This window comes from Lepidochelys kempii, chromosome 2, assembly GCF_965140265.1.
Source record: "Lepidochelys kempii isolate rLepKem1 chromosome 2, rLepKem1.hap2, whole genome shotgun sequence".
NCBI lineage: Eukaryota > Metazoa > Chordata > Testudines > Cheloniidae > Lepidochelys > Lepidochelys kempii.
In genome coordinates this window covers 256,917,877-256,934,133 of record NC_133257.1, presented here as the reverse complement: position 1 = coordinate 256,934,133, position 16,257 = coordinate 256,917,877, and the positions used below count along the sequence as shown (strand labels likewise).

General features: G+C 40.6%; 1 protein-coding gene across 1 annotated transcript in view; it reads left to right on the top strand.

The window, feature by feature from the left end:
- LOC140907821 (sodium channel protein type 5 subunit alpha-like) overlaps nt 1–16,257 on the top strand; it is a 186,195-nt gene that overhangs the window by 77,235 nt on the left and 92,703 nt on the right. The window contains exons 3-8 of the mRNA XM_073334668.1: nt 3,233–3,527; nt 6,022–6,140; nt 8,682–8,762; nt 10,818–10,946; nt 13,568–13,659; nt 14,577–14,798. Of these exons, the coding sequence (XP_073190769.1) occupies nt 3,285–3,527; nt 6,022–6,140; nt 8,682–8,762; nt 10,818–10,946; nt 13,568–13,659; nt 14,577–14,798 (886 nt within the window). The 5' untranslated portion in view covers nt 3,233–3,284. The remainder of the gene's footprint in view (nt 1–3,232; nt 3,528–6,021; nt 6,141–8,681; nt 8,763–10,817; nt 10,947–13,567; nt 13,660–14,576; nt 14,799–16,257) is intronic.

Genomic DNA, 16,257 nt, shown 5'->3' with positions numbered 1-16,257 from the left:
TATGAAGTGTTATTGTTTCTATGCAGAGATGGAGATGATTTATGAAGAACTGGGTCTAGTTTTGCTAAAATCTCCAACTATAATAATAGGATTATGGCCACATTATTTATATTTGAGTTTCAGAGCTCAAGCAACCTACATCTACCTCGGCCACAGAGCTGTATAACAATATTGCCAGCAGTGAACTATTACTACTGCTCATTGGGGTAAGATGTGTTTTACTGATTTCTGATTGACAGCTCTCTGATTATTCCCATATTGCTGTGAGGCAGAATGCTATAGCATGGACTAGTACAGATGCTCTTCCCACTTCACTTTTGAAAATGGAAATTAGGCTCTGTAATCACTTAGGCACTTTTGAAAATGTTACCCTCTGTGGATAGAAGATTGCATTACTTTTATCTTGCTTGTTGACTCTTTGCTCGCATAACCTAATTAAGCAAAAACCCATAACAATATGTGCATTGTGTGCTATTGGTTCATGCCTCAGAGGCACAGTGAGTTAAGAGCTTTCAATTTTAGCTTTTATAAGAACAGTACCTCAAAATGTCTTTAGTTTTACATAACCAGTATTGACAAAGGGGGTGTACATATAATATTTTGTGTTACATATGTTTTAACTAGTTTTACTATGCTTTCTGATTTATCTTTATTTCTTGTAGTGTTTGTTTTCTTTTTCTTTTTGTTTTTTAAGTGCCTGGAAAGTCAAAATTGATGTTGCAAGGATAGCTGAACATAGGTAGAAAAGCTGAATATACCCTCTTTTCCCTCAGCAGTCCCTACTCTGTGCTGACAGCTTAGGTTGCCTTTACATTTTTGCTTTGTATAACCGTTTTACAGGAGACGGAGATAGAACACTGGTATCAACTGGTTCCATGGCAACTGCAGTTTGGCAGTTGGGCTCTGACTGTTAGTTCATAGAATGCCAGACCTTTGCTGTCCATCCATCTGGGGGAAATGGAATCAGATTGGAGGGAGGGGACAGCAAGAGGGAACTGCCAGGCAATAGAGCTTCAAGAAAGGAACCTGTTATCTCCTTTACAAGAAATCAGATTTGCTACTCTTTTTGGTAGACTTAATGGAGAAAAAGAAACAAGAAAAGAATGTAGAATTAACAAATATGCAGGTTAGGAATATGGGCTGAATTCACCATTGGCATAAGTGGACCTAAGTTCCTATTAACTTCAGTAGGAGTTGGATCTGCTTACACTAGGACTGAACTTTGTCCAATAAATATAGGAAAACAGGATACACAGAAAGAAAAGGAGTACTTGTGGCACCTTAGAGACTACACCTTAGAGACTAACCAATTTATTTGAGCATAAGCTTTCGTGAGCTACAGCTCACTTCATCGGATGCATCCGATGAAATAAAATTGAGGAAATAAAAATAAATTGGTTAGTCTCTAAGGTGCTACAAGTACTCCTTTTCTTTTTGCGAATACAGACTAACATGGCTGCTACTCTGAAACCTGTCAGGATACACAGAGTGGGTCTTGTGAATTTTCATCTCTCAAACACAGGTACCGTCAAGAGGCTATATGGGAAAAGGAAACAATGGCTTTAAAGAAACAAACAATAGAATAATTTACAAAGTGGTTTGTTGTAAATAAAAGAAAGCCATGTGATCTGAATGTGTGGTTTTTGGAGACATTCTGTACAGTGTAGACCAAGGCTAAAACCGAGGGTTATCTGGCAGTAGCAGTTCTTCACACCATTGTGCAGCAGCTTTATGATCCTGTATCAGAACATTAATATCACCCTACAGGTTGTAATCAACTCCAGGATAAGTACTTGTGAAAAATTTCCATATAGCATTTGTCACAAAGTTCAGTGTGAGGTAGTGGTACCCAGCAAGCTGTGACTCAGTTCTCCATACCATAAACGTGGGACTGCTTGGCTGTCCCTTCGTTGGAGAGTCTGACTTTTGGTGGTGGTGGGTAATAACTAGAAAATGGCATGAAAAAATGCAATCATTGTTTGACAACACTGAAAATGTTATTGTAATTGTAATAGAGTGTGCTCTTTAGTTTGTAACATCATATTCCTATCTGGTCATTGCTGCTGGAAAATAAACCTATTAGCTTTCTAGTATTTGCAATGATTAAAATGGATTTTCTTACATAGGAACTTTGACTTTTGTAAAAAAAAGACAAGTTATTTTATCTGGGAGGGGGCATTTTGGAGTTTTTTGGTTATTTTTGGATAATTGGTCTTGCTGTAGTTACCACACAATGATATCGGAGATGCTGCATTGTTTCAAATGCTTTCTTAACTGTTGGTAGATGTTGTTATTATTGGTAACCCCCATAGCTATAGCACTTGGAAGAAAATTATTCATTTCCTGTGTACTGTTATGCTGCATCCCTTCAGGGCATCTTGCACAGCCTAAATATTCATCCAGGGTTTCTTTGTGGGTCTGAGCAGAGTGGAGAGGGTGTCTATTTTTGTGGAGTTGTGGGTGTTCTTGAACAGTGTGTGTTCCTCAATTGTTTTGTAATATGTGCTTTTAGCTATTGATGTGGCATGTGCTTAGCATGTTAAGTACACTGCACAAAATGTATAGGTCTACTAATGAGTAAGTGTGAACAGTAAATAATGCTGTTCAATTTGGTTACTTTGTTTCCATGTTAAGATCACTGGATAATTCTAGGTGTAATGTATTTTACATTTTTAAAGTATCCAGGTACTTTTAAGTTAGATGTATAAGACTTCCTTTCTTTTCCTTTTCTGTTACTTCTCAAGGTTGTAAGAGTTACAAGTACCATGGAGGCTATGCCTTTAATCCTAGCAGGGAGCTCTTTGCAGCACGTATCAGTAAAGATTCTAGAGAACGTAACTGACAGATTTCAAGAAAAATAATGTTTAGTCCTCCTTGGCTGGATGGACTGTGGCTGAGATGCAAGGCCTGTAGGGTATGTTGAAAGTTTAAAGGAAGAAAAATATATTAGGAGGAGCTCATAGATGTGGTTGATCATTCCTAGATCTCTGGAAAATTAGTCTGATCACCCACAACATCATTTCATCTATAATATATACCTAAATCCTGTCAGTTACATGTAATCTAAAAATAAAACCCTGTAACTTATCTTTTAGGAATATAGTGCAATTTCTCTCAGGCTGACTGCTACAAAACGGGGAACACTTATAAGACAATTGGAAAGCTAAATGAGATGGTTTGTCTTTGACAGCTTACCTTTTTGGTAGTCACTTATGTTGATGCTTCTTTTTAGTTATTTCCACTACTAGGAGTAAAATCTACTACAGGAGGAAAAGGATGAAAATATGGCTGACTTTTCACTACCGTGTTCTAACCACTTCCGCCAGTTCACTCGTGAATCTTTGGCTGCTATTGAGAAGCGAATTGCTGCCTACAAGAATTTCAAAGACCACCAACCTAAAGAGAAACCTCGTCCCCAACTTGACTTGCAGGTTTTCCAAAAGCTGCCTACTCTCTATGGCAATCCTCCTCAGGAGCTTGTTGGGAAACCACTGGAGGATCTTGATCCTTATTACAATGATCACAAGGTTAGAGACAGCTTATGCCGAGGAATCTGATTTCATCCCTCCTTGATCATTTGTCAGTAGGGAGCCTTTTCTGGTTTAGGAGTCAGAGAGATAAATTTGTCAGTGCTTTCTTTGAATGATTATATTAAGACAGTTGTATTCAATCAAGTTATAATGAAAAAGACATCATACTTTGATCACTAAGTGATCATGTAATAAAACCTTAGTTTTAAACTCTACTAATCATAGAGAGTGAAATTCATCAGCATGAGGCATGTGCACCATTTACAACAGGGGTGGGCAAACTTTTTAGCCCGAGGGCCATATCGGGGTATGGAAATTGTATGGCGGGCCATGAATGCTCACAAAATTGGGGGCAGGGGTGCAGGAGGGGATGAGGGTTCCGGCTGGGGATGCGAGCTCTGGGATGGAGCCAGAAACAAGGATTTGAGGGTGCGGGAGGGGGCTCCGGGCTGGGGTGGAGTGTTGGGGTGTGGGGGAGCATGCGGGCTCTGGCTGGGGGTGGGGGCAGGGGGATGAGGGGTTTGGGGTGCAGGAGGGTGTTCCAGGCTGGAACCGAGGGGTTCAGAGAGTGGGAGGGGCGATCAGGGCTGGGGCAGGGGTTTGGTGAACAGGGGTGTGTGTGAGGGCTCCAGCGAGGGGTGTGGGCTCTGGGGTGGGGCCGGGGTGAGCGGTTTGGGGTGCAGGAGGGTGCTCTGGGCTGGAACCAAGGGGTTCAGAGGGTGGGAGGGGGATCAGGGCTGTGTCAGGGGATTGGGGGTGAGGGGGACTCAGGGGTGCAGGCTCCGGGCGACACTTACTTCAAGCAGCTCCTGGAAGCATGTCCCCCCTCCGGCTTCTATGCGGAGGCACAGCCAGGTGGCCCTGCACACTGCCCTGTCCGCAGGTGCCATTCCTGGCCAATGGGAGCTGTGGAGGGCGGTGCTTGTCGATGGGGCAGTGCGCAGAGCTGCCTGGCTGCGCCTCTGCATACTATGTAGGAGCCAGAGGGTAGTCAGGCAGGCTGCTTCCTGGGAGCGATGTGGAGCGGGGCAAACCCCCGACCCCACTCCCTGGCTGGAACTGAGGGCCGGATTAAAAGGTCTGATGGGCCGGATGTGGCCACCCCTGATTTACATCCTGCTTAAGCCCTCCAAATAGCGTTTAAGTGGGATTTAGGAGGTATATGTTACCCCTCTACACAAGGATGAATGTCACCCACACTGAATATAACATAGGACAGAGAATATAAAAATCTATTGCTGCATGATGAGTGAAAACAGAGTTATTGGATTTTATCTAAAGTATCTTCAAGCTTATTAGACCTATATGTGGGCTGAATCAAAGCCACCCCATTACATGCAGCTTCTCTCTCTATAGGCTGTTAATAATCAGAACCACTTAATACAGTCTGTTTTCCTATGTTACACATTGTAATAAGGAAATACTGCCCCTAAGTATACATTTTTTTTCAAAACCACCAGTTCTTCCAAGTACAAAATGATTTCTAGAATATATTTTAGCTTTTAAAACATGAACCCAGCTCTCTCAGACCCCAGGCGATTGGCTAGGGTGCGTTTCCTAACCCCCAGACTATTGGCTATACTAGGATGGCTTGCTCTAATTCTCTTTGTTTAAATAATTAAATATCATTGGTACTGAGACTTGTGTCCATGTCTCATGCATTCCAGATGGGTGCCATGACCACTGGGCAATAAAGTCAGTCTACCTTTAGCCCAGATACTATTTAATTATTTCTACAAAGTGGAACAGCTCCATCAGGAGTGAGTGAGCAAGGGAGGCAGGCTGACTGTAGATGCATTGTTAGGACATTCTACTCAAAGCTAGAGAGGAGGAGGGGGAAATTCCACCCTGGACCTGAGACACTTTCCAAATTAAAGTTTTGTTGAAACAACTCTTTGCATGGGAAAAGTTTCAGGTTTGACAGATCCACATTTTTCAATGAAAAATTGGTTTGTTGAAAAATTCCTGACCAGCTCTGGTCAATATTAATGAATGCTGAGTCAGTACTTCAGCAAATAAAGGCCCTGATCCTCCAAAATGCTCTCAAATTTTATATATATATATATAAATGTGACTCGCATGAATAACTCCATTTACTTTAATGAGAATGCTGACATGAGTAAAATGACTTCTATGCACACTTTGTGGGATCAGGGCAAAAGGAAGAAGTTTCATAGTGAGAAATTCCAGTTCAGTAATTAATTGCCTAAATTTACCTTTAAAAAGGGACATGAATAGTGTTCTCCAGAGTACACAGTATTCTTTACAGAAACTTTAAAAATGTGTGGTTCAAATATATAATGAATCAAAAAAGGTAACAAACAAGAATTACAAGGAATCTTTCAATATAGACAAACAAAAAGCAAGTCAACCATCTATCTTTCCCCCAAATTATTTGCAATTCTGCCAGCAATACAACCCTTCAATGTCCACAGTTCACTTTCTGGAGAAGTTTCATTAATTAAGATTATCTCTGTTTTTTTTCTTAAAGACATTTATGGTACTGAACAAAAGGAAAACACTCTTCCGATTTACTGCCACACATGCCTTATGTATACTTAGCCCTTTTCATCCGATCAGAAGAGCAGTGATTAAAATTTTGGTACATTCATATCCTTTCAGGTGGTTTCACTTATTCTAGTTTTTTTATAATGGGTATGAGATAATATGGGTGTAATACTGAGTGTGTCATATTTAGAACATATCCTGGATCTAGCCTGTTTCTAAAAGCAATAGTGCACCTGTTTCAGATAATTGTGAATTATTTTAGAAACGACTGTTACTAGTATATGAAACAGGAAGTGTACAGGGATTGACCTACAGGGAGGAAGGATGGAAACCAAGTAATAGAGGGCCTAATTCTGATCTCACTTATACCCGTGATTAATGCCGTTAAAGTCAATGGGCTTGGTTCACTGTGGTGTTTCACCAGTTTTAGATGGCAAAGTTATGCTGAAGTAAAACTGGAGTATCACAGTGGTGAATCAGACCCAAGGGCTTGATCCAGCCACTGTGGAGATCTAAGTACTACCAGTCATGCAGAGCCCTGCAAGGGTGTCCTGCATATCTTGCAGAGCTGCATGTGATCTTAAGCTCACTCTTGCTGCAGTAAACAGGCCTCAGAGAAGAGGTGGTGCACATGGCTCAGCAACAGTGCAGAGAGGGTGATTCTGTTGAGGATCTCCTCTCTAGCATGCTGAGTTTGGGGTCACATGGGCTGACCAGCCTAGTTCAGACATCCCCTTCTCCAGTAGGTCTGCCTGTGTTCAGGTCCATGGTGCAGCTGATGGGTCTCTTGAGGTCCCTGTCTGTGAGGATGGCTCCTACAATTGCAGCTAGTAGATGTAGTAGAATATTGGAGGTAGGGGAGGGAGGGAATCTTTTATACACCCCCACTGCTTCCTGCATATGAGTCAGAAGTATGCCCTTGTTGCCAAGAAGGCCAACAGCATATTGGGCTGTATTAGTAGGAGCATTGTCAGCAGATCAAGGGAAGTGATTATTTCCCTCTATTCAGCACTGGTGAGGCCACACCAGGAGTATTGTGTCCAGTTTTGGTCCCCCCACTACAGAAGGGATGCGGACAAATGGGAGAGAGTCCAGCGGAGAGCATCGAAAATGATTAGGGGGCTGGGGCACATGACTTACAAGGAGAAGCTGAGGGAACTGGGATTATTTAATCTGCAGAAGAGAGGAGTAAGGGGGGATTTGATAGCCTTCCAAAGAGGATGGAGCTAGGCTGTTCTCAGTGGTAGCAGATGACAGAACAAGAAGCAGTGGTCTCAAGTTACAGTGCGGAGGTCTAGGTTGGATATTAGGAAACACAATTTCACTAGGAGGGTGGTGAAGCACTGGAACGGGTTATTTAGGGAGGTGGTGGAATCTCCATCCTTAGAGGTTTTTAAGGCTCAGCTTGACAAAGTCCTGGCTGGGATGATTTAGTTGGTGTTGGTCCTGCTTTGAGCAGGAGGTTGGACTAGATGACCTCCTTAGGTCTCTTCCAACCCTAATATTCTATGATTCTATGAAGTGCATATGTACATGGTGCATAGCACCATGCCCCATCTTCCCCCTGCACACTCCTCCATAGTTGGGTGTACGTGGATCACATCTGCTATGTGGTAACTCTATGTGCCTAACTCTCTCAGTTCCAAGTGGGGATCCACACCAACAGGGTCACTGAGTAGTGCTCAGCGCTGTTGCAGATCCCAGGTGTGCGGTAGTGCAAACCCTTTGCACCATCATCATGGTCAAGCCCATAGTTACTCTAGTGTTAAAATCAGTGTCAGTGTTATCAGAAGCAGTCCTCTGCATTTTGTTCCTGGCTTTTTCTTTGTTACCTCGGACAAGACACTTAATCTTCGTTTCTTCATCTGTAAAAAGGGCATAATACAATACCTACCTCAGAGTTTCATGAGGAATTCATTGTTATTTCCATTACTTGTACAGCAGTATTGCCCAAGGGCCCCAGCTAGATGTAGTAGAAACACAAAGTCACAGTTTCTGCCCTCAAGAGTTTATAATATAATTTTAAGACAAGACTCCACGAATGAGTGTAACAAATTGTAAAAAGGAAGAAAAAGAGTAGAAGGAGAATAGTGCCAAGCAGTGACATTTCCCACATATCTTCTTGAACAAACTATTCTTGGGTGAGGAACAATGATTTTGTGGCTCAAGCGTTGAAGTGGGACATTGACATCTGGGTTCAATTCCCACCTATCGACTATCTTTGTCACCCTGGTCAAGTCACTTAGGCCCAGAGACGCAAAGCTGTTTAGGCTCCTAATTTCCACTGAAGCCTTAATAGCATTGTGGATCTAGGCCTTTGTCTTCCTATATGTAAGAGGAGGATAAAAACAGATCTCTTGTCCCACTCTTCGTTGTTTTTATTTATTTAGACTGAGTTCTTTTGGGGTAGGGACTGTCTCTTATTAAGTTTTACATATAATGCCTATTGCAATGGAGTCCCAATTTAGTTGCTTGGGTTCATTGTGGTCTGATGTCAATATGAATAACATACAAATAGAATTGTTAATTATGTCCAAAATTTTGAAACCAGATGTTAAATCTACAATGGCTTAAACATTTTTTGTATTAGTGGAGTGTTTCGATTACACTGTAATGTTCTTTACCTTAACTCCTGTTACTTACATTGTTCACTATTTTTATTATGTGCACTATTTTAATCAATTGTGTCTTCATGGCTATATTTGAGACTCCTAGGAAGTCTAAGTCATCCGCACCTCCTCCATGGAACAAGTATGTCGAGTAAGTATTTCTGTAGGAATTTATTTTTCCTAATTCTCTAGTTCTAATTAATTATTTATCGGGCCATATTCTGCTTTCATTTGCTGTATTATAAATCCAGAGTAAGTCTTTGGAGTCGCTTTGGATTTTCAGTGGGGTGAATGAAAACAGAATCAGCCATTTAGTGCCAAAAAAGTGCTAAGTTATTTTCATTATCTTTTGTCCACATTTAATTGTTCTAAATCCTAAAGTCCTCCCTTAATTTTTACACATTTTTTTACTGAGGCAAGTCTCCAATCAATGTCATTGTTGACTAAGAGAAAGGATAAGGTCTTGAAATCCTTACTGAATTCATTTCTGTAATGTTGATTTGTACACAATTTGCTTTAATAAAATGGTCTGTCAGATGCTTCTTGCCTGTGGAACTTTGTTAATAAGGGGCCTTTTCTTCAGCATTGGCCAGATCTCGCAATTTTATCACAAATAGCAAAATATTCAATGTTTTTTCTTAAAGCTTCAACTCCTGATGTCATGTGAAAACCTGAGAATCTCAAACTTCATTTAAAAAAAAAAAAGTGTAAACTTCTATCCCTCCCAGTGTCAAAGTTTGAAAACATGAACCCTAACAACCCCAACATCCACATCAAAAAAACCACAAAAAACCTATTACTTTAAACATTTGTTTTAAGACACTCACATGACTTGTTGGGACCTGACTCATGATTTTCAAACACGCTGTGTTGGCAATACTGAGTACTCCAATGAGCTCTGCGCAGGAATGCATGTTTTCAGGGGCCTGGGATAAAATCTGAAACTGAGCCCCCCCATCCTTCCAAACAAATTCCACTGAGGTGAGGCTGTGGGAAACAGAGGGTTGGAGCGTGAGCCTGCCCTGCACTCACCCTGCAGCAGTGTCTCCTCTCCCTCTGGGCATTGCCACCTGGCATGCAGAGTCAGAATGCCACTCACTCAAGTTTGTAGCACCAGTCAGTTTGGGTACTCTCTCAAACAGAGGGCCTGTGTCAAACTACCCCCTTTGCCCCTATTTGGGCAGCCCTGGCTCTATGGGGTTGGATCCGTGTGCCTGCATGAATCTCATTAACGTCAGTGCATCTCCCTGTGGGTGCAGGGTTCTGCCCTTGTGCAGCATGATGCAGATCTCTTGATCTAAATTAATAACTTCAGTCTGCCAGGTCATCCACTTTGCTAACTATAATATCTGAATAAAACTGTATGATTGTAATATATATCTCCATTTGAAAACCAGTGTACATCAAGAAGTTTCTCTGCAAGGGGGGGTCAGAATTTAGACAAAGTAATAGATGCTATGGTAATTCAAACACCTTTCCCACCCCCACCCTCAGTAAAAAGGGCTACATTGCAGTCAAATAATTTCTGAACATATTTCCTGAATACCAAATGCCTTTAAAATTCTCTGAGGAGATCTCGAACTTGCTGAAATGATAAGTGCACTCAGAAAAGCCAGCAGAGCTTTTACTGCTAGTTTCCATTTTAAAGAAAATGCTGCCTTTAAAATTGAAGTCCTGTAAAGCTGTATTTCTGTGACCTTTTTTTCAACATTCTTTAAAGAAAGTGCTACAAGATACACAAAGTGAACAACATACAATGCACTGAGCAGCCACTTTGACATTTTGAACCAGTGAAGAGATGGATTATTGTCAAAAAATTTAAAAGTGGACAGTGATTTGGGGTGGCTCAAATTAGGGATGCCCAACCTGAGTCACTTTAAAATTTTAGCAAACAAAAAATTATCACATGTAAGCAAGTATACTGCAGACACAGATGTTGATAGCCACATGCAGACTGCTGGCAGCTAATATCTTAAGTTGCCTGCAGGAGTTAAGTGCTGATCCAATACCCATTGAAATCAATGGGAGCCTTTCTATTAACTTCATTTGGGGGCACTAGGTCAGGTTCTTGGGCAAAGAGACAGCTCGAAGTGAGTAAACTGCATGTGCCACATACCCTCCTCCATTAATTGCTAATGTTCTCACATTTCTTGGGCACTTCACTCCCCAGGTACACTTTCACGGCCATTTACACTTTTGAAGTATTGATAAAAATATTGGCAAGAGGATTGTGTCTGAATGAATTCACCTTCCTTCGAGATCCGTGGAATTGGTTGGATTTCAGTGTCATTGTTATGGCGTAAGTAAACATATATATTTTAAAGAGCTATCATGAAGGGTAAAAATTATTTTTGCTTGTGTTTATTTTCTCTAGAACTTTTCACTAAGGTTTTGTATTGTCCCCTTAAGACACAACAACATTGTAAGGAGTGATAACTGTATCTAGTGCTCTTGTATTCTCTTTGTTGTATCATATACTGGATATCAACAGCATGCCAGTCCCAAAAAAGAGGCTAAGGGGATTGTACAGAGGATAAAGATAGCAACATATATGATACATTCAATGCCATCAAGTAGCCATCAGCAGCCCCTTTTCTGTGAAATAGGAAAAGGGTCTGACCTGACAGGAAGTGAGATGTAATATCTATACTGTCATGAAGTATCTGTGTGCCACATATATGCAGACATCATGGTAGTCAGTGGATTAAATCTGGGATCGGCATCACCAAAAACAGTGTGAGCTTGAACTTTCTATAATTAGAAAGCAATAAAACCAAATTAATTAAGCCACTGTATTACAGGCTCCTCCTTTTACACAAGCTTGTCAAGAAGGTCTGCAATCCACAGGAGTTCAAGACCTATGGGCTGTCAAATTTGGGATGTCAAATTTTTCTGTCACTTTCTTTTAAAGTATAAGTAACAAGGGGGAGGCGGAACTTATTACTCCATGGTTTGATTACTCCCAACTTGCCTGAGTGATGAGAGTTCCAAAGAAACTGGGCCTTTAAGTCCCTTGTATCTTCGTTTCCTTTTATCACAATAAGGCAATGAACAGACAATACTATCATCCATAGTGTTTCCAATTATTTCACTGTAGATAGTATGAAGTGTACTCCATACCAACAGTGGCAAGAGCTACTCCCTGCAGAGTTCCTCTGAGCTGTCTGCACAGACAGCTTCTCATTCACTGTGCTCCCAGTGACAACACACTGACTGCAGCCCAGTCACCAGAGATGAGAGGAGGAACTTCCTACCACACACAGAGACAGCCACAGGACTTTTTTAGTTCCATTAAATCCATAGGTCCCTTTTACTAATTCCCAGGACACTATTGACAACCATTCTAAGGGAAGGGTCATCAGCCAAGGCCGTGGATCATGCCACAGTTTCCCCTTTTGGCTGTGTAACTCAGTCCTGAGTCAGACTTCACCTTCAGTAATCCGTTGTTCAAGGAAGGACTTTATTCATTAATCACCATTAAATTAAAATAAAGAATTCTAGGCTTCAGTTTTCCTCCTCCTCAGGGGATGATCCTTCTCACCGTCTCTCATCAGTAATTTGTCATCAGCCTCTTTTGCATTCCAGACTCTGCTGCTCCACCCCACATCCACTCTGGAGTTCAGTCTCTTCTTCTGCTATTTCTCGATGGAGAGCTAATGTCTTAGATACTTCCTCTTCAGGATGTCTCTGTCAGCACGCTCTTTAGCTTCCTGCTTCCTTCCCAGGCTCAAACTGTAAACCTCTCTGGTCCAGAGGTGGATACCAACTCTCCTCCTGGACCTTGCTGATTGACTAGCTCCCCACTGTCTCCCTTCTCCAGTGATTCTGACTGTTCTCTTCAGGCTCTTACTGTCGAAGCTGCCATTCAGGGCTTGTCCCTACAGCAGCCTATTGCATGCCTATTGCATGTCCAGCCTGTATCCGTCACAGAGCTTCGCTAGAGAGAGATTCCTCTTTATACTGTTCTAGCAGTCTCTGCCAGTGAAGAAGTGACTCATTCTAAATTCTCCAACTCTACCTCCCACTTGGTTGAAAGAACAAAAGGTGTGTGGGTGGGTAGGTGAACACGCTCGTGTGTGTGTGTGTCAGACAGAGAGAGAGGTGATAAACAGAGGTAGCAACAGGTAGGGCTGAGAAAGAAGAGCCAAAGGCAGTAACTGAGAGGTACTAGGGACTGTGTGTGTGTGTGAGTGTGAAAGAGAGAGAGAGAGAAGTGAAGGTGTCAGATTGTTTTGTGGCTTGGACTGTTTGATCTGTACTCTGGGAATAGAGGAGACTATTACAGGGTGGAATTGATTCATTTTCTTATAGTGAGGAGAACTGATGGAATCTCCTTCCTTAGAAGTTTTTAAGGTCAGGCTTGACAAAGCCCTGGCTGGGATGATTTAATTGGGTATGGGTCCTGCTTTTGAGCAGGGGGTTGGACTAGATGACCTCCTGAGGTCCCTTCCAACCCTGATATTCTATGATTCTATGATTTTTTTTCCAGGGAGGAACCGTGATGTAGGAGGAATTGATAGATTTATTGTAACCCAGGGAGGAGGCAAACTTTGAAGTATTACTTGGGAATTTGATCAAAAGTAATTATTTTCTCCTTCCTCTGGCCAAAATATTTTTAATAAATATTTGTAATAATTAATGTGTTGCTGTTTTTGGCTAAATTTAGAAGCTCATGGTATTGTGGGATGTTGGAAGCATTCATAATCAAGCACTAATTTATAAGTATGTGAAGTAATATTGAAGTAATCAAGAAATGGATCCTTGATACATATAATACTCAGGATGAGCCCTTGACATTGGGTTTGTTAATGCTCAAGATATTATATGCTCAGAAGGGTTAGAAATTAAGAAAAGTTGTATAAAATATTTCCACTGTTCATTCAATTTAATAGCATATTTTGTCATGTCTTGATTTTATAGATATGCAGGGGAGTTTAGTGATCTAGGCAATGTTTCGGTACTTCGTACATTCAGGGTTCTGAGAGCTTTAAAAACTATTTCAATACTCCCAGGTAAGAAGCCCAGATTTTTGAATATTTTCTGTCAACTACAAGTGATTCTCTCCTCCAACCATTTCATTGGTTTTGTAGGTCTTTTGTCTTTTTTTTATCTGAGTGACTTTGTGTTACAGAAACAACTGAATTTGTGGATGTCGTGGTGTCTCAGGATTGTTGGCCCAGTCAGAATAATTTAAGCACTGGAAACAATCTGCCATTTTAGTTATTTTGATTGTTCATGTCTTTAAGCATTTTGCTTGATTTTTATAATATCTGTTATACAGAAGGCTGTTCTAATTGTTCTTGTTGATCATTGTTTTGACTGTGCAATGTCCTTAATGACTCAGCAGACTTCTGCTTTATAATTAATATTTATTATTATTAGGTCAAATCCTATTCAGTTTTTACTCATTCCTTAATCAGGCAAATCAATTACGTGTTTGCTGGTTAACAGCTGTAATGAAATTGAATATGGTTGATGGATCTGGTCCATTGGTCTCTTTCTGGTCCCCTTGTATTATTTTTCTGTATGTCTCTAGTGTTTACAAGTCCTCCCAAGGTAGCATCATTGCAAATTTAATTAGCAGGATATTTATTCCCTTTTCGAGATTATGAAAGTCAGATTCTCCCTGGTCCTTGCATGGATGAGGGTACAATTCATTCAGGAAGGACAAAAGGAGCCTTTTCCCCTCCACACACTCCATACTCGGTGCAAAAGTTCTAGGGACAATTGCTTAGACTAGAAGAAAAACTTCTTTTCTTACTTTGATTACTTTTGTTTCATCTGGACTATATTTGTATTGAAAAGATACATGCAACACTGGCCAAGTGACTATGAACTTGTGGAGACTGTATGTTGTTTTGACTCCCAAAAGCATGATACATGTGTTTCAGTCTTTTAGTCCTTATACTGCTGAATTTTCTCTCTCTAGGACTGAAGGTCATTGTAGGTACACTTATCCAGTCTATTAAGAAACTTGCTGATGTGATGATCCTGACTGTTTTCTGCTTGAGTGTCTTTGCCCTGATAGGCCTCCAGCTCTTTAAAGGCAATTTGAGACATAAGTGTGTCAGGGATTTTAACTCCACCAATGGAAGTATTTACTTGGATGACAAAAAATGGGGCTCCTTTGATGAGTTTATTAATGATTCAGGTATGTTGTCCTCTTGTTTCCTTTTAAGATGATAGATTTATAGATATATATATTGACTCCTGCACTGCAAATATATTGAAAATACAGATGAACTACTACCACAGCACAATGTTAATCTTTAAAATGCCAGAATGATTTGCAAAGGTCCAGAGATGATTTCTGCTATTGGTGCTACAATTCCTTTCTTTTTTTCCCCCATCAACCCATTATTGAAAACAGTGTTTACAAAGTTTCCAATAATAGTCATCTGTGTTTCCCAGTATGATACCATAGTAACTGAAATGCACATTAGCTCATTCTCTGACGTAATTTACAGACGTTTGGCCTTGTACAGTGTACTAAGCAGTTATATACGTACAGTTTGCTGTTCATTTAAGAAGTCTGCAGATTTATGTGTTCTGTTGTGGACTGTGAACAGTTTTAGCTGAACTGAATATTCAACTAAAATGTGTGTTTTCCTTATAAATAAGTTGTATATCTTTCTATTCCATATGTATTTCTTGACTACAATTAGTGCTGAAAATATGGATGTGTAGAACAGACATCTGAAAGCACAACAAAGCATCTTCAGAGGAAAGAAAAAATTTAGGTGCATCGAGGGAAGAAAGAGCTTTATGAGGAAAAAAGATCTCAAAATACATGAGAGAACAACATGAGAAAAACCATTTGCATGTGCTGAATCTGGGGAAAGTTTTATCACTGAGTGAAATCTCCAAATACACCAGGAAATTTAGACACAGGAGGAACTATCAATAAGCACTGTGTGTGTAGAAAACTGTACTTGTAAAAGAGAGGTTAAAATACACAAAAGAATCCACCCAGGAGGGATGCATTTTGCATGCACTGAATGTGAAAGATTTACTGAGATGGGATCTCTCAAAACTCACCAAGAATCCAGTTATGAGAGAAATTATTTATATGTACCAGATGTAGGGAAAACTTTAATGGTAAGGGAATTCTCAAAACCCACTGGAAAAATCCACACAGGAACCAAGTCATTTACAAGCATTGACTATAGGAAGAGCCTCATTCAGAAGGCAATCTCTAAAAATACTAGTGAATTCACACAGGAGAGAGATCTTTTCCATGCAATAGATGTGTAAAAGCTTTGGCTAGAAAGAGGAATTTCAAAATACATAAGAGGAATAACATGAAACAGAAACCAGCCACCTAGCCCTCATTTTTTTATTTTAATTTTTAAATGTTCCTTTACAAACATTAACTTTGCTGTGTTGCACATCATTTATATTTCATTGTAGGATACACATTTGTGGTTCATAATGTGTCCCCTTCCTTGAGGTGTGGCTCAAGCCTCCCCGGGGATGCTTACTACTTAGAGTGACTTCTCCCTTCTCCTTGCATGGGCTGGTCTTGGGCTCTTTAATGTGATGTCTGGTGCCTCCACCCAAGGTGACTCTTCACTGTGCCCAGGGCACAAGGGGTGCTGTCTTTTCGAAAA